At 36.9% G+C, this 21,969-nt stretch overlaps 1 protein-coding gene across 1 annotated transcript; it reads right to left on the bottom strand.

Moving 5' to 3' along the window:
• Positions 1 to 272: 272 nt before the first annotated feature.
• Positions 273 to 20,471, bottom strand: sec23ip (SEC23 interacting protein). Its single transcript, XM_059359551.1, has 18 exons — positions 20,222 to 20,471; positions 17,128 to 17,636; positions 16,610 to 16,817; positions 15,199 to 15,392; positions 14,389 to 14,478; positions 14,177 to 14,297; positions 13,658 to 13,747; positions 12,024 to 12,165; positions 9,834 to 10,042; positions 9,645 to 9,742; positions 8,993 to 9,163; positions 8,435 to 8,530; positions 8,160 to 8,333; positions 6,703 to 6,858; positions 4,513 to 4,615; positions 2,994 to 3,176; positions 2,743 to 2,905; positions 273 to 683 (listed from the first exon to the last, which is right to left on the bottom strand). Exons 1-18 carry the CDS (start codon positions 20,352 to 20,354, stop codon positions 602 to 604), a joined length of 2,922 nt encoding a protein of 973 aa, XP_059215534.1. The 5' UTR covers positions 20,355 to 20,471; the 3' UTR covers positions 273 to 601.
• Between the last annotated feature and the right edge of the window lie 1,498 nt (positions 20,472 to 21,969).

The raw sequence follows: 21,969 nt of genomic DNA, 5'->3' as shown, positions 1-21,969 counted from the left end.
GATGGAGGTGTGATGTTAATGAGTACAGCTGTAAAAACCCAACAGAACAGGCAAGAAGTGCTTTATTTTTCTCACAATGAAAGCAGTTTACTCTTGCATCTCATCCTGTACTGTAATTCTTTTTATCAATGTTTTTGCTAATATTCCAGCTTTTTTGTACATAGTCTTGCAGTCTCCTCGCCCTGCAGGAGAAATGTTACATGTCTTCCTCTCAGCATTTCACAACAGTTCAAACATACAGAAGCTGTGCAAGGAAATGATTTATTTTGAAATTTTTGGCTATTAAATAAAACGTACAGAAGGCTGCACTTAAGTCATTTCTTCATATGATTTGATGAAACATATTGTCGCGTAAACCTCGACCAGTTCTATAATTTATACTATAAAAATGTAATATCAAACATGTCAAGTGTCTTTGAATCTACAAGCTCATTTGTATTCTTAATTTAAGACAAATGGCATAATACACTTGTATTATTAGTCTGTATACAATAAACTACATGAATAGAAAATAAAAGAAAATAATAGAAAAATCAAAATCCAGGAAAACGAACATGAAATAAATCAAATGGGAAGTTTCAACAGGCTTATTATCATTGAATTAATGTGCTAGCTGTTCTGGATGGACGCCCATGGTCTTGTAGATCTCTTTCAGGATGAGCAGCGCTGTGTCTTCAGACGTCCTGAAAAACAAAACGCGTGTTAATACAAAGCATGTAGCGTCATCTGCTCACAGTGGCTGAGCTGCAGGCCTGACAGGACAAGCACAGGTGGAAATGATCAAACGAGGGCTGAATTCTATTAAGCTGCTTTGGTTTCAGCTCTGTTTTTTCATGGGAGACATTAAGACTTATAGCAGGAAAAGCACATGTGTCAGCTGTCTGATTAAGTGATTAGTGTGGCATTATTCACAATAGCAAGAACCTTAAATCAGCTAAACAGATTAATTCAGCCAACTTTATTTTTTTTTTATTCAAACCCATTTTTCCTACTAAACCTATGTTTGCTATCAAAGGTCTATATCAGGCGGCAATCTCCATGTCTGAGCATGGAGGCCAACCAGGAAGTGCCTTAAACCTGCAATCCACCGAAAATTCCAGCAGGGGGCGCTAAGTTTGGCTGCAAAAAAAATCTGCCCATTCATTTCAGTGCAAAATTTGAAAACTTCTCACTTGATTTATTACCTCAGAACATTTTTTTCAGGACAACACTATGGTCTCAATCACTAGTTAAAAATGATCTTCAAGACAATTTGATGTCAATAGTTCTAATAATGGCCCCATTTAGAAGAAAATAGGAGATAAAGAATCGTATGATTTGGGGCGTGGCTACAGGTCACTGACAAGGCGAGCCGTCACCAGGAGAGAAGCAAAGCAATGCGTATCCACGGCAACGTGTCAATAAAGTTATATATAACGTTATATAGATAGAAAAGAGGACGTTTACAGGTTTGGTCTCATAACTTTGACCCTTTCACTGTATTTTCACTCAATGACAGTTTATTTGAACGTTTTGTTCAGTAAAAATGTCTTGTTCAGTGTTTGGTTGGACTAACAGACACTCCAAGGAGTCGCTGCTCAGTTTTCTGAGGTAAGAAAGATACATTTTGGTTTTGTTTTTTTGCTAGCCAAAACTAACATCCCAGTTAATGCTCCAATTAATGCTAACATGAATTAGCAGCTATGCTCTATATATATTTGTAGTCTACGTCACTGGCAGCTGCCTGCACAGACTGGTGGCAAAAAACTCAGAGGAAAACAGTTGCGATCTATAAAAACAATAAGGAAACGGAGGAAAACAGACTAGTGTCAGGGGCAACGATGTCTGGCTGTGCCGTCTTTCTTTTCTGTCAGAACAGAAAAAGAAAGGCGTTCATTCTTATCAATTACTTTCATGGAAGATGCCCTTTGAAGCTAGACAGAGATATTTATGGTTGCAAGGCATTAAACAGACAGACTGGAGCGCTGAAATCATCATGATTGCTGAATAATTAGATGGGATTATAAAGTTTGGTGTAGGTAGTCAGACAAATAGCGGCAAATTCTTACATCTGAGAAGCTGAATCTGTATTTTTGTTTGAAAAATGATCTATTCAATTAATATTTCAATTCAATTATCACAATAGTAGTTCTTGTTCAAATTGTAAGTTAGTGGAGGGACTGAATTTAAACTTTACACTTAAAATAGCGGTTGAATTTCCCCATTGTGGGACCAAGGTTATTATAGTTAACGAAAACTAACGAAATAACGAAAACTAGAATTGAAAAAACATTTTCGTTAACTGAAATAAAACTGTATTGTGTGGTTACAAAACTAACTAAAATTATAGTGAAAATTTCCTTAGTTTTCATCTTTGTCAACTTTTTTCATACATAAACCTTTTTGGTTGATATGAAATCTATTTCATCTATCTGGTTTTATGACTTAATAAACTTATTGGGGCTGAGATGGATCAGACAAAGGAAATAAAGGAAACATTTATTGTGACCTTATTGAATCTGGCACCCAACAAATACCCCATTACAAAAAAACTAAAACTAACACTAAAACTAATAAAAACCAAAAAATAAAACTAATCAAAACTAGCAAACTCACTCTAAAAACGAATTAAAACTAACTGAATTTGAAAACAAAAATTGACAACGAAATTAAAACTAAAACTAATGAAAAATCCAAAACTATTATAACCTTGTGTGGGACTAATACAGGAATGTTAATCTTAATGTGAAAAGTCCTCCGTACCAGTAGCAGAGGTGACTCTGGAGGGCGAACAGGTACTCGTTGAAGCTCTCGATGGGTTTCTCCTGCAGCACGTAGTCGATGCGGTTCCCTCCGTTCAGCATCCCCACCTTCACCTGAGGCTCCTCTTCTTTTGTTGGCTCAGGGCCCTCTGGGATCTTTTGCTCTGTGAGAAAAAACCAGGATGGAGTTAGAAAATATCTCACAATACAGAAAACAGCTTGATCGAAGAGTCACAAATCAGAGAAACTCACCCTCCCGCGCCCGCTGCTCCTGTTCTTCGATCTGATTGGCTACCATGGCCAGCTCGGCCTGAAGCTGGGCGGTGGAGGTGTGAGCGCGAGCGAAATCATTGAGCGTCTGCCAGGCGCTCCTCAGGGAGCTGATGAAACCCTGCTTCAGGTCAGAGCCCATCCTGGTGAGACTCTCCTTCAGCTCTGAAACACAAAGACATCCATCACTGATTGATTAAGGTTTCCAACACTTATCTTCACAGAGATACATCCATTATACTTGACCAATTATTAGACATTTATTCCACCAGTTGCCCATATTGTCCTCTTTGTCGTGTCTTTTTTGTAAGATAGTTCTTTCACCTTTGAAACCTGCACAAAAGGCCACTGATGCACCAGTCTGATTAGGATGTACTCAGGCAAAAAGAAGTCCATTGTGCAGGCAGGATTCATGTTTTTGTTCATCTAGTTTCCAATTCAAAGTAGTGATGGGTGCCAACTCGATTATCTATAATGTTAACGATCAATTAAATGATCAATGGCTTTGTTTTATACATACTCCAGCATGTATAAAAACATGCATTCATGGGCAAAATAATATATATATATAGTACTATGCCTGTTTTGATAACGGACGCTTTTATTTTGAAAGGACGAAAGAGACTTCTTGTCTATGGTAAAACTTAAGATTATTGTAAAGATTGATTAAGATATTGTAACAATAATATCAAGGAGTTCAATGTTTTATGTTTTAGTCCCTGAAGAGGCATGAGGTTAGTTTTCACAGTAATCTTGCAGATTTAAATGTGTTTTGTGTTTAAATAAGTTTTTGATAAAATTAAACCTAGTAATTCATGCTAGCAAGGTTTGATATAGCAAGCTAGTTTTGCTCAAATTCATACTCTTGTATTTCTGTGTTTTTATTTCTGTGTTATTGCAACTTTCAATTTGCAAACTGTAGCTTTATCCAACTGAATTAGGGATGGAGGAGCTCAGAGAGGTAAGGCGGGGCGAGACTATTTAAAGATTTAAAAACAAATAAAAGAATCTTAAAATGGACTCGAAAATGCACCTGCTGACTTTATCAATGCCCAAAACCTGTTTGGTTGGTGCTTAGTGCCCCAGTGTACACAAAAATAAATACAACATAAACAATAAAACTATAATAATCCAACTAATGAAATAGCTCCTACACTCTTAATGTGAACATTTCAGAGACTTCATTTCAGCTTACACTTTTCTGCAAAAGCAGGAGAAAATCACTTCTCTGTGTTTTTTTTATGCCACAGCACTTTGAATGTAAGAATAGAGTCTTTGTATTTTGTCACCACCACACAAATTAGGGCACTCCACCCATGAGGAGCAGAGCATGACTGTAGTAAGACTAAACAAGTCGGTGTCTGCTCCCCTGAAGACATGGAACTGTGTCAGGATGTATTAACTCATGGCATACTTTCATTTCCTTGTAGCAACAGTAAGTTAAGTATAGCCGTCTATCTATATGATGTGATGTAAGCAGAGAGTGGTGAGTGAGTCGTACCCAGATGAAGCCTCTTCCTCCCTTTGTGATGTGGGACCAAAACAGGCTTCAAGTCCATGTCTGGGATAATCATGGGCTCAATCCTGTACGCCACCGGGTCCAACTGGAAGAAAATGAGTCAGATAGTAATTTAGAAAAGAGACTCATTTATTGAAAATTGGGTTAGGGTTAGAGTCATAGAACACTGTGTGTTGCAAAAGCATCTGTGTGTTTTGTGTCTGTTTTGTTTTGACTTGATCTTTGTTTGTGCTGCTGTTCTGTCTTGGCCAGGACTCCCTTTAAAAAGAGATATTTTTTAAATCTCAATGGGACCTTTCCTGCTTAAATAAAGGTTTATTAATAATAAAACCAGGGTTTGTGCATCTTAACAGTAAAATTAAAGCACTTTTAAAACACCTAAAATGACAATTTCCAGAGTTTTGACATATTTACATCTAAATCTACAGCAATTAATGTATATTGTCACTTTGTTTATTTTACCAGCTGTTCATATTAACTTTGAATTTATGATTTGATCATGATCATTTCATGACTGTTAATTTCCAGAGAAAGAGATCAGCAGAGGACAACAGAAAAATATGTTGAGTTTCATTTCACATATTTATTTACATGAGTGATTGTGTGGATGAAACATTGGATTATGTTAAAATAAATAATCATTTTTCAAGAAGTATATTCAAATTCAGGCATATTCCTAACCTTTGCAACATAATGGTTTAAATTAAGCATTTTCAAAACTCTAAATACTTTGTACAAACCCTGTAATATGTACAAGCCTACAATCAAAAACAATATGTCTTATTTTTTATATTCTTTATTCTGTTTTCTATGTCTACGTGTCTGTATCGTGAGCTGCTGTGACAACAAAATGTCCCCACTGCGGAATAAATAAAGTCATATCTCCCTCTCTAATAAAGGAGCTACAACTCAAATAATCTCTATAAACAAACATCTGCATATGAATGCAGATATCTGCAGGAAATGGGACAACATTTAGGTTCTGGTTTCTGTTTGCAGTCTGAGCAGTGTTGACCAATCCCGTTTGAACAGGATTTGGCTGTAAGGTAAACAGTCCACGTGGAAAGCAAACACTGACTGAAATGCAAACTCTGGACCAATCAGCTATCATCTTATGATTATTTTGCCTTTTTAAAAAAGCATCTGCATTCAAATATCCATCATAAACTGGCTACTTGTGAACCAATCTGGTTGCAGATCTCTCAACGCTGACTCCATTCTTGCATCTTAAGCTGCTGATCAGACTGTGAACAATAAACAGCACACAGAAGAAGAAGAAGAAGAAGAAGAAGAAGAAGAAGAAGAAGAAGGAGGAGGAGGAGGAGGAGGAGGAGGAGGAGGAGGAGGAGGAGGAGGAGGAGGAGGAGGAGGAGGAGGAGGAGGAGGAGGAGGAGGAGGAGGAGGAGGAGGAGGAGGAGGAGGAGGAGGAGGAGGAGGAGGAGAAGAAGAAGAAGAAGAAGAAGAAGAAGAAGAAGAAGAAGAAGAAGAAGAAGAAGAAGAAGAAGAAGAAGAAGAAGAAGAAGAAGAAGAAGAAGAAGAAGAAGAAGAAGAAGAAGAAGAAGAAGAAGAAGAAGAAGAAGAAGAAGAAGAAGAAGAAGAAGAAGAAGAAGAAGTAGTAGTAGTAGTAGTAGTAGTAGTAGTAGTAGTCCTGGCCCAGACAGAAGTACTGTAAGGATGATCCTGTAATGCTGTTTTGTACTGCAACATTGTACTATGTTTTATTGGGTCTAATGATTAGTTTGTATTACTTATATTTCATTTTGAAACTCCATGGTGGATAATTTCTTTTTCTTTTTTCTATTTGCTCTTTAACATATGTCTACCTTTCCCAGTTTGTTCAAAGTTCTCAAATGTAATACGTTTAACTTTCTGTATCTTGTTTCTTGTTTTGTAAACAAAAAACCTTGATTGTGAGTGCGAGAAATACTATTGTATATTGTCTGAAAGTAAGCACTGTATGATAATGCTCTCACAAAATAAAATAAAAAAATGAAAAAAATAAAAAAGAAGTCCTGGCCTGGATGTCTGTAATCCAACTACACAAGAACCCAGAAATACTGTCGTTGCCCCCAGAAGCTCAGATTGCAACTCCAGCAGGAAAATCACTAGGAAGCATCTGGAGCTTAATTAGCAGTAACTCCTTCAGGTTATACAGGGTTTAGAGCTGCTTACCGGATGGTAAATATTGAAGAATCCTTTGCAGGTGGGCAGCTGGTACATCTCTCCAATCTTTTCCAGTCCTCGCACCGTCAGGAACATGCCGATCGGAGAACCCAGGGCAAAGAAATTCATCGGCTCGAAGTCCAGAGCGTGGTAGACCACGGACACCTGCAGGAGGAAAACAACAATTTGGATAATTATGCTTCTGCTGAGTAAATGTAACTTTCCACTTCGCTGGTGATTTAATAATCCTTTTACCACAGATTTACGAGGGCACGGTTTGGGTTCTCAACTCATGTTTAGGCTTGGTAACTTATAGATTTGTGTCCGTAAGAACAACACACACACACACACATTGTGTACAACAAACATGGTGAACAGCTGTTATTAGTAGCTGGTATGTGGGCGGGCCGAGCCCAAAAATAATAAAATGTAAGCTTTTATAGTGTTCGTGGCTCACTCTAACTGATTTCCTGTTTGAGTTTGAGTTTATTTATTTAAAACAGGGACAATACATATTAATGAACATATACATGTAAATATGCAAGATTATAGCCAACAGCTAATTTCCATCTTTAGGCCCTTTGGCAGGTTGATGTCAATACCATAACAATAACAATAAAATCAATAAAACATCGATAACAACAAGTTGGCAGTTGGCCTTCATGGCCAGAATGAGCAGGAGGAGAGAAAACGTGTCCTTGAGCACAATAGAACAGAAAAGAAAAAGAGAAGCAAGAACAATGAAAAGTATAGTGGATCATGGAACATACAGGCCAGGGGTCAAGGGTCAGGGAACCAAACGTATTTCACTAGTGTTAAACGCTATGTTTATTATATCAAAGGGTTGATTAAAGTGCAGAGTGCTTAAGTTGCTTAATTTGACTTGTGCTTTTAATTATTTTATCTCTTTTTTTATCCTGCTGTATCTTATTTTATCCTATTTATATTTTTATTTCTATTTCCATGTTTTAATTGACTGTTTTTACTGTTTTCAATTGTGTCTTGCTGTTTTTAATGTGTATGTAAAGCACTTTGAATTACCTTGTGTTGAATTGTGCTATACAAATAAACTTGCCTTGCCTTGCCTTGCCTTAAGTGTTAACCCATTGAAGCCTGGAAAGCGGATACGTCGTTTTGTAGTATTTGTATAAGCTCTGAAATACTTTTGGAATTTAATTTCTATCTGCTACAGAGGCTGAAAAATCTATTATTTAGTAGAAGCGTTGACACTTCTGTTGAATTTCCAGAAAAACTTCAGGTTTTAGGGGCTTATTTTAAAATCGCCCAGAGGTTTTTACAGGTGTTTTAGGCGTCAATGGGTTAAAGTGTTAGGTGTGTAATTATATTGAGGTATTGAGAGCTTACTTTATCTCCAGTGTGTGTTTACTCCTGGGCTTCCAACCTATGAACCTACAGAGACCTTTACACTACGTTTAGAATCAGCTTTGACATTTTCCCTCTTTTACCTGTCCAGTGCCAACTTCAAAGTAGTTGTAGTCGACGTGGACGGAGACGGTGTTTCCCACTGGAAGCTTCTTGACGGAGGGATCAGGAGGAGCTTCAGCTGCTGGAGCGGGCGCCGCAACCGGACTGACCTCTTTGACCTCCGCTTTCTTCTCCTGGGCTGCCTGACGTGCAGCCTGCACACATCACACCAAGACAGACACACATAAAAGAGATTAATCTAATGATTTATTGGTTTGCAAGTCTCACCAGTCTGGTGCTCAAGAGACGAACGTACCTGCTTATTCACTCGTTCTTTGACAAACTTGGCGATCTTTTTCCTGGGACCCAGTGGGATCCCCATCTCTTTCAGGTCCTCAACAGTGCACATAAGCTGCAAGAGCGCCAGAAAATGACAATGTGAAACATCAAATCATCCTCTTTTCAAAATTTAGACCACTGCATTTATTTTTTTTGCAACATTGCCGATGTCCTAGACCACAAACCCAGCTGGACTTTAAAAATTTAAGGCAACACTTTTGTTATGAAGTCAAAAGTGTTGCCTTAACTGTTGAAATTTACTGTCAGGAAAACCATTGAAAAAAACAAAATATATATTAATAATCAATGTCAAATAGCAGAATTGTATGTATATAATGTGTATAGAATGTATGTACAGTACAGGCCAAAAGCTTTTGGCCTGTACTGTATATGTCTTATTTTTTATATTCTTTATTCTGTTTTCTATATCTATGTGTCTGTATCTTGAGCTGCTGTGACAACTAAATTTCCCCACTGCGGGATAAATAAAGTCATATCTTATCTTATCTTAATAAAAGCAGGCTTTTATTCTTACAAAAGATTCTTCATCAATCTTCTCCTCATCGAAGGTGCTCTTGTACTCAGACAAGCCCAGATGTTCCAGCATGGCGGAAAGATCATGAAACTCCTCCCCCTCTTCTTTGGGCTCCTCTTCCACAGCTGGAGGGCTGACGGCGTTATTTCCCTGCGTAACGGGGGCTGCCACCTGATGACAGAGGCACAATTTACAATTTTGTATAAGATAAGATAGAACTTTATTCATCCCGAAGGAAATTCTGGTTCCAGACTGCTCCAAAGTTACAAAAAAAATTACAAAACAATAACAATATAGGATAAAATATTTTTTTAAAAATGAACAAAATGGGCAACAATATATAATATAAATATAATTATAACAACATAAAAATAAAGCGTCTATGGAATAAAGTGAGTTGAGTGCAGATGACATGGCAGGATGTAATAAATAGATATATTGCACATGATAATGAATATAATATAAAATTGTATTGCACATGATGTTAATATTAGCCAGTTTTGCAGCATTATTAAGAAATGACTGATTATGCACATCAGAATTTAAATAACTAAAAAATGTATACAATTAATACTTGCATAATAAAAAGCTGATAGCAGAATAATAGGTGTTAAGATGCATATTCAATAAGTTCAGTTAACTGGTGTTTGACCTGTTTGGTGTCTCCATTAGCAGTAGGTACGATAGGCACAGCCTGGGCAGAGGAGCCATTCTTCTGATTTGACAACAGGTCAAAGAGAATCAGAGAACCTGCAAGTGCAAAGGAGAAACTATCTGATGAAGAACTGAAGAGAAGATAAAGCTAAAGGTGTAGAAATTAATAATCAACCTGTTTTATTACCTAAGCTGTGCCCGGCCACTGACGTGCCTCCTCTGTAGTCTGGGTTCCTCGTCATGAACAGGGCGTAAAGTCTGTTAATCTCTTGGGCAACTGTGTCCATGATGGTCTGGCAGTAAGTGGGACTGTTGTAGAAGAGGACATCTAACAAAGTCTCATTTGTAAAGTGACGTAAACGTCCAGTGCTGGGTAACGTAATCTTCTTGATCCTCCTACAAAGAGAAATAAGAAACAATGGTAGAATTAATAAAATGTTAAAATAAAATATCCTTTAATAGACAGTTTACAGTATCCTGACTATCTGTTTTTTAAAGATTTTTTTTCTTCAGAAAAACACTGTATTATGGGATGTCCAAAAACTGACAAAAAGTCACTATAGTGCATCAATTTTTGTCAAAAATGGTTGAATTTTAAAATGCCTGAAAATGCTAGAAATGGTCCAATTATACTCTATACTCTACTCTATACTACCACATATATCAAATATGTGGTAGTATAGTTTGCCCAAAAATAGTGAAAAAAACATCATATTACGGTAATACCAAAAATGACCCCTCACATGTCGGTTTTGTCAAAAAATTGTCAAATTTTAAAATGCCGAAAAATTGCTTCAAATGGGTTAATTATAGTCTGTTGATACATATTAGAGCATAATATGGCCAGAAATTACAGAAAAACACCATATTATGGAATGTCCAAAAACTGAAAAAAGTCATAATATAGTATGTCGATCTTTGTCAAAAATGGTCAATTTTTGAAATGCCTAAAAAATGCTTAAAATGGATCAACTATAGTTTGTTGGTACATTTTAGAGCATAATAACTCTACAAAAAGAGAAATAAGAAATAACAGGATAGTTAATAAAACGTTAAAATAAAACATCCTTTAATAGACAGGTATATTGAGTGTGGGCCCTGACATGTTCCTTCATTAACACAAACACACACTGTAGTTTATTTTGAGTCAAACCAAACAAGCTGCTGAGTCACAAGAGCACAAGAGCATAAGTATTAATCCACAGCTCAAAATAGTCCCCCAGCAAACTCTTTTCTTCTCTCAAGAAGGTTTGGATAAAGATCACAGTGGCCAGCTGTTTTTGAGGAAATTACTGAGGCTTTTTTTAACTGAAAGTATATTGTTGTGAACTGTATTTAAATATTTATGTCTTCAAAAGAAAGAAATGCACTTGGAGCTGGGTAGAAGAGAGAGACTTACTAATGCAATGCTGGTTTTGGCCTTTTTATAGCTTTTGCTGACAGTAAGAAAAGATAGAAAACTTCACTCACTTCCATAAATTGGCTGTCTTTTTGTATAACTAATGGACTTTGGATGCATCTGACATTTCCACATGCAGTATTTCAGTGATAGACTATCGTCAAAGCAATTATATATACAGTCATGGAAAAAAATAATTAGACCACCGTTGTTTTCTCATTGCTTACTTGTTCATTTAATGCCTGGTAAAGCTAAAGGTACATTTGTTTGGACAAATAATAAATAACTAAATAATATAATATTAATGACGTATAATACATTATTTATTTATTTATACTATATTTCTATAGCACCTTTCAAAAACAAGGTGCTTTACAAGGTACATTATCATGGAGGCAATACAACAGTTAAAACAAAAATAACAGAACATCATCAAAAACAGTGAACAAGCAAAAATAATAGGATACAATATTAACCCTTTGAAGCCTGGAAAGCGGATACGTCGTTTTGTAGTATTTGTATAAGCTCTCAAATACTTTTTGAATTTCATTTCTATCTGCTACAGAGGCTGAAAATCTATTATTTAGTAGAAGCGTTGACACTTCTGTTGAATTTCCAGAAAAACTTCAGGTTTTAGGGGCTTATTTTAAAATCGCCCAGAGGTTTTACAGGAAGTTTTAGGCGTCAATGGGTTAAAATATGTGTAAGGACGTTAGAAATCATTGCACAAATGCCAGTATAATAACTCTTATGAGCTATTTCTGTTGTTATCATTATATTTTTTCAAACAAATGTACCTTTAGTTGTACCAGGCATTAAAATGAACAAGAAATTGAGGAAAACATTTGTCTAATAATTTTTTTCCATGACTGTATATGCAAATTTGAGCTCATAACCATTCAATTGAACCCTTCAAACAGCAGCTAATAATAATCACCAAATGTTGATGTGAAAAACAGTTAACCTGTCCCTCCTCACCTGTCCACCCCTGTGGCGTCTCCGTGTAGAGCCGTGTGCCACTGGACAGGCAGGAACTCCACCCTGCTGATGGCGTGCTCATCCACCGGCTTCTTAAAGTGACTTTGCAGCAGCTTCAGTGACACGTTGCGGAAGTCGTCCACTGAAAGCGGAAGGATTTGTACAGTTTATTTCAGAAAAACGGTCAAAATGATGGTGACACTAATACAGGCAAACTACAGGATTGCTTTAGTGCTGTACTCAATGTAGTTCTCTAAAATATGAAGCTTTTATTGATGTTTTTAATGAAGCTTCAAGTGTCTGACGCGTTTTGTGACATCTTCACCCTAAACAAATTATTTTTATAATAATAATAATAATACATTAGTTTTATATAGTGCTTTATCAACACTCAAAGACGCTTTACATAACAGAAAAAGTAAATAAATAATAATAATAAATAAATAGGTGAGTTTTTAAGAGGTGAGTTTTAAGGGATTTCTTGAAGATGGAAAGTGATTGGGAGTCGTGGATGGATTTTTATTAAATAAACATATTTTAATTGATACAACTTGTCAGTTTCGTCAACATAAACACGTGTAGGAAGCAGGCTAATCCAATATGTTAAAATAAAAAACATGTTGTGAATTTTGTAAATGATTACATCTTTTCTTTTTTCAGTAAACTTTGGCTTTATAATGCTCTGGAGTTATTTGAAATTAGCCACCACTCAAATCTAATTCTACAAAAAGTAAATAGTAATACTAATATTAGTGTTCCCTAATCTTTATCTGCCTCTGTGCAGAAATAAAGACATCATCTTTACAAAGTACAGAAATTTAGAAAAGCCTCTGTAACATGGACGTATGTAGACTGTAATTTTATAATATACATGGTAATCGTATTTATGTTTATAATATTTATATATATATATAGTAATTTACAATATACATGTATAGGTATTCACAATGTAATATAAATTGTTTATAGTATATGTATATATATAATTATTTATAATATTTGTATGTGACTATATTGATTATTCATATATGTATGTATATACTGACCCGTTAAGGGGTAGGACTCGATAAGTTTTTTTTACTTCTTCCTACCCCCTTTCGAGCTTGCAGAAAGTGTCTGTTTTTTCAATTTTTTTGCTTTTTTGTTTTGTTTTTTATTTATTCATCTATTAATATTTAAACTTGTTTTTTTTTTTATTGCTTGCATGTTGGAAATTACGTAAGCCCTGAACCGCAAGTGAAGAAATTTTTTTTTGAGATGTCATCATTTGTTATTTCAAGATAATATCTCATTATTTCGAGATAATACACATATGTAAAAAAAAAAAATAAGAATTAAAAAAAAAAAAATCTTCCAAAAAATGTTTTTTCTTCAGATATTAGAGATAATATCTGAAGAATTTCGAGATAACACACCTATGTAAAAAAAAATTTTTTTTTTTTTTTTTACATAGGTGTATTATCTCGAAATAATGAGATATTATCTTGAAATAACGAGATATGATCTCGAAATAACAAGATCACATCTCAAAAAAAAATTTCTTCACTTGCGGTTCAGGGCTTCTGTACGAAATAAAGACAATCAATCAAAAAGAGTTCAAACTGAATTTCAGCCTTGGCTTGTTTGGTACTCACCACACTCCACCATGCTCCTAAACCTCAGGTCACACACGGGACCGATCCCATGGACCATGAACACCAGGTGATCCACCGTTGGGAGCTCACCTGGAGAACATGCACAGGATGGAAATGTTACATTTTACTCGACTCACTGATCTACACAGTCACTTATTCCCCTGTTCACATAATAAAATGCACCTTAAATCTGACCTGAAGTAAGTTAGAATTAAGCCACATTACATTTACAACCAGATAATAAAAGGCCTCTCGGTTAAATCGGACTTAATTGTCCCTCGTAAAGTGGACTGATAGCTTGCACTTCCTCTAATGTCTTTCTAAACGCCTCATCTCACTTTATAGAGTCCTGACGATCTGTTATTCTTAGGATTTTTTTCAGAAAAGCATTGTCCTCGGATCAATGAGTGTATTGTTTATTTCTATTTCCACAAGGACTCTAAAAGGACATGATGCAAACTGAGTTTTAAGTGCCTGCACTTAAGAGTTAATTAAATTGGTACAAAGGAACTTGACTACCATCCGGCACTTCATCATGGTCATCATCAATCCCTCTCTTCACCACTCTGGGCCTGGTCTGCCCGTCCTGAGTTGTGCCCCACTCGTCTGGCATGGACGAGGCCTGAAACTGCACAATCACCTACAGGAGGTAAACAGAACTCATTAAATCAAACTCACATGGATTAATTAACACAAAGCCACCACAGAACGCTAATCAGACGAGGGTTTACCTTTGGATTGTGCATGACAATGGTCTCTCCTGATGGGAACTCCAGTCTGCGGTGCCACTGGTTGGTGGACACGGCTTTCTTATATTCGGCCTGAAGTAACAGACAAATATGTTTTTTTTATTATTATTTATTTACTTTTTCTGTATACACTACTGGTCAAACGTTTTAGAACACACCAACTTTTCCAGAATTGAATTGAAAATTATGCAGTTTAATGTCTCAGTGTACTCGGAAATGAATGCACATTTGCAACATTTAAAATTCTTGATTGAGCATGATAGTGTTTTGAAAGTAAAAAAAAGATTCAAAATCACATTTTATGTTGGACTGAGGACTAAAAAAAAGACACAAAATGACAAAAAAAGACACAAAATGACTAAAAAAAGACACAAAATGACCAAAAAAAGACACAAAATGACTTACAAAGACATGAAAAGAATAAAAAAATGGACAAAATAGCCCAAGACTCCATAGAGTTAAGTTGTTAACCCATTTCTTGTTCCCTGAAAAAGGCCTACTTGTATAATTCTGAAATGTACATTATTTTTCAGTTTTGGTTAAGCTTACCTTTTTTCATTTACCTCTGGCAGTTCATCACTTACCTTTGTACCCTTTCAAGCTGTTCATTTGACTTGAACTGCTTGAATTTCAATAAAAAAATGGAAAAATTGGGCTGTTCTAAAACTTTTAAAAACCGGTAGTGTAAGTGTCTACAATGATTTATGATAAAAGAACTGCAAATTCGATGGAACTAGAACTAGCTGTGTAAAACAAAAAAGATCAGTTTTATGATGTAGCTGTGAGACAAACCTCCAACTTGTCACTGAACTCCTCAGAGTAAGGAATAAAGCGACTGTCTGTGTCCCCTTTGTAGAACCAGGAGCAGCGCCGGACCTCCGTCGGCTCCTCGTCCCAGTAAACTGCAGACCGCATGCGGTCGTACAGCTGCACGTCGTAACGGCCTCCATCTGTACGAATGACCACATTCTCTGGGTCTGGTTGAACTGGAAGAATAAAACAGACCACAGTGTAATTTTGTTGTGAGGCGGTCATGGTTAGATGTTCTGATTTCTCTGGAGAGAAACATTCACGCAATATTAGAGGTGTGAATCAGCAGAGGCCCCATGATACGATTTTATCCTGATACTTGAGTCACAATACGATATTACTGCTATTTTAAGCATTTTGCGATACGGTGAGTTTTGCGATACAATATGTTGCAATTTAACTGTGTAACTGCATTTTGTGTCCACAAAATTAAATTCAATCAAGAATTGTTTTGTCAAATAAGAGAAAATTCTCAGTCTTTTCATCTCACTTCAGTCCAACCCACAGACTGTCTTCAGTCAAACTGAACTGAACTGATATCAAACATGTATGGATGACAACTGCAGCATTTTTATCAAACTTTCAAAAGTTTATCAAATTTAAGCTTCACTGTTCTGATTTTTTAAAACTCTAACATTAAGAAAGCCAAACTTTGCACCATTATTTCAACAACTTACCGACACTATATACGCTGATGAACATGGTGCCTATAGATTTCTTAGATGTTTCATATGATACCAGTATCTCCAGTATATTCCTAAAAGTGAGTCCGCCGGCCGTCAGAACGCTAAATATCGATACTTGTCGGCCATGCAAAATATCATGATACTCTACTGCAGGGATTCCCAAAGTGTGGTGCGTGGACCCCCAGGGGTGCACGGGCTGCTGCTTGGGGGTGCGCGAGATGAAAAATGTAATGGCGGTCTGATAATTACACAATTACACAATAAAGACGTGTAAATAATTCCATTTTTCCAACTCGTGTTATGATGACGGGTTGTGTTAGGTCCACGCTCATTTAAACATGCTGCAATTTTTGTTCAATGTGGCTCAAAATATAACATTTACCCGAATGCATCTGCCTTCTGCCTTTGTTGCATTATTTTGAAACGGTGTTTCAGATTAATTCAAATGCGAGAGCGCATTGTTGTGATTGTGATTATTTTATTATATATGTGTTCTGGTCATTTGAACATGATTAAACATGCCGCCTTTAATATGGCGATAAAAAAGCTTATTGCATTTTGTTGTGTTTTTTAAGGTGTGGGGGTGCATCAACCCGGTTTGGACATAGAAGGGGGTGCGCAGCTAAAAAAAGTTTGGGAACTGCTGCTCTACTGTATCAATTTTTTCCCCACCTCTACACAATAGTGCGTGCGGTGTGTCATCACACCTGAATTATATGTCTCCTCCAGCTGAAGGGAGTCAATGATACTGAAAGGGAGCCAGACGCTCTTTGACTCCACCAGCTTGCAGTAGAACCAGTGAGGCTGAACAGGCTCATAGACGTTGTAGTTGTACTGCATCATGGGACCAGCGGGGACGATCGCTCCGGCGGTGGTGGCTGCAGGTGGAGGCGATGGCATCTGTGTGGGAGGAGGCTGAAGAGACGAGAAAGAAGATACTGATCACTCTCCATTAACCCATTGACGCCTAAAAAGCCTGTAAAACCTCTGGGCGATTTTAAAATAAGCCCCTAAAACCTGAAGTTTTTCTGGAAATTTAACACAAGTGTCAACGCTTCTACTAAATAATAGATTTTTCAGCCTCTGTAGCAGATAGAAATGAAATTCAAAAAGCATTTGAGAGCTTATACAAATACTACAAAACGACGTATCCGCTTTCCAGGCTTCAATGGGTTAATGATGATACAAACAAATGCAACACAGTCACTGATTAGCTTATTTCTACCTTTGTGAACGGGGGTCCTGGCATGGGGAATGTCTGTGGCGCAGAGCTGAGAGCGTATGGATTCTGCTGAGGTGAATGTGTTGGTGGCAGGACTTCCGGAGCTGGAATATACGGACTGGCTCTGCTGCTGATGGGGGTGTGTCGGTACGGATTATGACTCTGATGCTGCATCTGGGGAGGCGGTGGGGTCATGGTGGTGGGGGGAGGAGTGTGACGCCCCATAGGGCTCTGGTAAACTGAACTGCCGTACGCTTGAGGAGCAACAGGGCTCATTTGTGCTCCTGGATGGGGGGGTGGGGCCATGCTGACACAGCTGGGGACAGAGACCGGACCTGGTTGTGTCGGTGCTGCTGACAGCGCTGGCGGCGGGCATGGCGACTGGCCGATGGCGGCGAACGGGTCACTGCTGGTTACCGGGCTGGAGAAGTAGTTGAATGTGGAGGGGGCTGGCCCGTTCCCAGAGGTCTGGCCTAGAAAGCTGTCTTCTTCTCCAACATCAGTGGAATCATCTGATAGATTGAACAGTGATTTAAACAGGGAACATTCAAAACACAACAGGGGAAACAGGATGTCTAGAGCAGTAGTTCTCAACCTTTTTGAGTCGCAACCCCCAATTTAACATGCATGTTGTCCACGACCCCCGCTCACTGAACAGAATGTCACACGCACAGTTCAGATCACCCAAAATAGAAACAAAATGACCAAAAAAGACACAAAATGACCACAAAAGACACAAAATGACCAAAAAAAAGACACAAAATGACCAAAAAAAAAGACACAAAATGACTAAAAAAAAGACACAAAATGACCACAAAAGACACAAAATGACCAAAAAAAGACACAAAATGACTAAAAAAAGACACAAAATGACCAAAAAGACACAAAATTACCAAAAAAAAAAGACACAAAATGACTAAAAAAAAGACACAAAATGACCAAAAAAAGACACAAAATTACCAAAAAAAAAAGACACAAAATGACCTAAAAAAGACACAAAATGACCAAAAAAAGGAAACCAAATTACCAAAAAAGACACAAATTGACCACAAAATGATCAAAAAAAGACACAAAATGAACAAAAAAAAGACATTAAGTGACCAAAAAGACTAAAACAAATGATTTGGCGACCCCCAGAAATCATCTCGCGACCCCAATTGGGGTCCCGACCCCAAGGTTGAGAATAGCTGGTCTAGAGAACAGCAAGACTGCAGCTTAGGGCTGGGCAATATGATCCAAAAGTCATATCCCGATATATTTAGGCTGAATATCGATATACGATATATATATCCCGATATTTTTATCACAAAGTGAGAGCAAATGTTCAGTCAAAGTCAAGTATGACATGTCACAAGTAGTTTTACTGAAACCGTTTATTTAAGTGAACATAAATACTGTAACAACAGGAGTACCTTTTAAAAAATCAAAGCTCCATAAAGTGCACATCTGAATAAAAAAAATATCTTATATAAAAATAACCTATGAAATAAAATAGGCCAATCTCTTTCTGAAATAAATATATTCATATGAGAATAGAATAACGAACATTACAAAATAACTAAATATGACAAACCCTAGTAAGGGCAGCATTTAGATGTAAATAAATATATGTTTTAGAAACTATATCTATATATGCGATATGGTCTAATTCCATATCAGATTTAGAAATATATCAATATTTTTTTTTATATCAACATATCGCCCAGCCCTACTGCAACTAATGCTTATTTTAAAAGGTTTAGTCTATGACATGACAGAAAACAGAAAAAAAATAGCCATCAAAATGTCCCAGAGCCCAGGAGGAAATGTCCTTAAATGTCAGGTTTTTACCCAACCAAAACCTAAAGATATTCAAATTACAATTATATAAAACAGAGACTAGCAAGTTCTCACATTAGGGACATTTAAATCACTTTCACTTTCTCACTGTAATTGATTAACCAACCAACCAACCTGTTAGCTGTATATTTATAGTACTGAGTACTCATTAGAATAAACACTTGACGAGGAGGATTCTGGAAAAGTGGGAACATTTAATAAATAACCCATTTCACATAGTCAGGCGGCTTAGCCAAATAAAGGGGACACGCCGGACAAAAGCACCAAATTTTTCCCCTATACTCTCTATCACCATAGGTTTAAATTTTTGGTAGGAGCCACTTCATCAAGATTGCGGATCGGAGATGGCACCCATATAAAGTCTATGAGAACCAATACATCTTCCAAGCCACTTAGAAGGTCAATCTTGGTGTCAAAATCTACATTTTCTGGGTCAAGGAATCATTTAAAGCTATTGAGAATATCACTAGATGATTATTTGATCAAATAGATATGTTCATTTTCACCCAGACTGGTAGGTCTTCAAGTGCTGCAGCAGGGAATCCTGAGTTGAAAATGTTTGGAATCAATGTTCACGGGAGAGTGAGGACTAGCTGCCATGTACACTGCTCAAAAAAATCAAGGGAACGCTTTCATCTCATGTCAGATCTTGATCAACAAATTATTTACAGTGAGTCATCTAGTGACATTCTCAACAGCTTTAAATGATTCTTTGACCCAGAAAATGTAGATTTTGACACCAAGATTGACCTTCTATGTGGCTTGGAAGATATAGAGTTTCTCATAGACTTTATATGGGTGCCATCTCCAATCCACAATCTTGATGAAGTGGCTCCTACCAAAAATTGAAACCTATAGTGATGGAGAGCATGTGGAAAAATTTTGGTGCTTTTGTCCGACGTGTCCCCATTATTCTTAAATCTGGTCCTAAGCCTCCTGACTAACAGCTTTAACTGCAGCTAATTCAGGCAGAAGGATGTGACTAATTAAAAGACAGAAATTGTTTTCATCACTTGGTTCCCAAATAGCTGCACATCCTCTCCATGTAGAGGACAGTCGGACCCAAACACACCACTGTCAACCAGGCTAACCTCTCTGTCATGTCGGACACGCTGTTTCTTTCTGTTTCTCTTTCTTTTTTTACACTAAATGACAGCTGACAGCAGCACAGGAACAGACTTAGTTAGTTAGCTAGCTAGCTTAGCATGCTAACGACCGCTAATGTTTAGACATTTCCTCTGTCGGTATTTCTTCTCACCTCCTGACAGCACCGCCGGACCAGTGGCCTGACTCACTGGCATGAAAGGCAGGTTAAAGTTAAACTCCGGAGCGCCGCTGAAAAGTAAATTTGCACTGGTGTTGGGGACATTATTATTCTTTCTATCTGCCATTTTTCCTCTAGAATTACACGTAGCCACTACTGGCGCAGGCAGGTAGGAGACGCTCACTTCTGCAAACAGCCTTTTCCCTGCCCCCTCACAGATTTCACCGATCTACAAATCATCAACAGTGACCAGCAGAGGGCGCACATTGTTTGTAGATCTACTAAAATCTCGCAGGTTTAGTTCGTTGGTTGTAGGAAAAACAAACACTCTTGCTCACTACTGCCACCTACAGGCCGTTGGATCCCTTTAACCCCATAAAGCCAAGTGTATCATATTTGATACATACGTTTTTGAGACCTCTACATCATCAAAAACCTGATGAATACATGAATTGATGATTAAAAAAACTGAGCAACAAATTTCACAAAAATACCAGATGTAACAAAAATTATTTGCTGGTTCCATCTGTCATTGCTGCGTGAAAACTTCATATCAGCAGATGTATGATGTTGTTTTATATGGAAAAAAATATTTTGTATGTTTGAGGAAAATGTTAAAAGGAAAGTCAAAGTTTTATTTGGTTAAAAATATTAGGTTTTATATGATTATGTGAGTTCAAGAAAAGCAAATTGTGAGCAACAAATTGCACAAAAAGACCTGATGTATCAGATATGATCCAAATTAAATTCATATATGAAAATTGATATTGAATTTAAAAAAATGTTAGCCAGTTCAACAAACACTCCAGTTTTGAAAATGTAGAATTTTTTGGCAATTATTTCACGGTTCAGGCTTTATAGGGTTAAATGCGCTAAAGGATGTATCTAGCTATCTAAAATGAAGAATGGTGTTAAATAACAAATAAATTAATTTGCTCCTCATTTGACCTCCAACCTTAAAACCAAGACACATTTCCCAATGAAGCACAGTAATTCATCCAGTGTGATAGCTCCGTGCTCCAGTTCGAAAGTTTCCAAATCATCAACAGTGACCAGCAGAGGGCACACGTTGTTTGTAGATCTACTAAAATCTCGCAGGTTTCTTCTTCTTCTTCTTTGTGTTGTTTTATGGCGGTTGACAAACAACTTTTTGGTGTATTACCGCCACCTACTGATATGGAGTGTGGACCGGGACTTTACACATTCCTGAGTTTAACTAAATAATAATAAAATAAAAAAAAAAAAAAAAAAAATTAAATAATTTTTTTTTTTAAAAAGGAGAAATCTCGCAGGTTTAGTTCGTTGGTTGTAGGAAAAACAAACACTCTTGCTCACTACTGCCACCTACAGGCCAATTACACATACTCTTCTTCTTCTTCTTTGTGTTGTTTTATGGCGGTTGACAAACAACTTTTTGGTGTATTACCGCCACCTACTGATATGGAGTGTGGACCGGGACTTTACACATTCCTGAGTTTAACTAAATAATAATAAAATAATAATAATAAAAATTAATTAATTAATTAATTAATTAAAAAAAAAAAAAAGGAAAAAAAGGAGAAATCTCGCAGGTTTAGTTCGTTGGTTGTAGGCAAAACAAACACTCTAGCTCACTACTGCCACCTACAGGCCAACTACACTTACTCTGAGCCGTTGGATCCCTTTAAATGCGCTAAAGGATGTATCTAGCTATCTAAAATGATGATTGATATTATATAATAAGTAAATAAGTTTGCTCCTCA

This window comes from Centropristis striata, chromosome 20, assembly GCF_030273125.1.
Source record: "Centropristis striata isolate RG_2023a ecotype Rhode Island chromosome 20, C.striata_1.0, whole genome shotgun sequence".
NCBI classification, from domain to species: Eukaryota; Metazoa; Chordata; class Actinopteri; order Perciformes; family Serranidae; genus Centropristis; species Centropristis striata.
The sequence above is the reverse complement of the archived record's forward strand: the minus strand, read 5'-3'. Positions and strand labels throughout refer to the sequence as shown.

Bases quoted from the DNA above. Each gene is read 5' to 3' on its own strand.
- sec23ip (XM_059359551.1), bottom strand. From the start codon at position 20,354: ATGGCAGATAGAAAGAATAATAATGTCCCCAACACCAGTGCAAATTTA. The intron at 14,298-14,388 runs GTAAACCCTCGT...TACCTCCTGTAG, and splicing joins TTGTCATGCACAATCCAAAG to GTGATTGTGCAGTTTCAGGC. The intron at 6,859-8,159 runs GTAAAAGAGGGA...TTCCTCCTGCAG, and splicing joins TTGAAGTTGGCACTGGACAG to GTGTCCGTGGTCTACCACGC.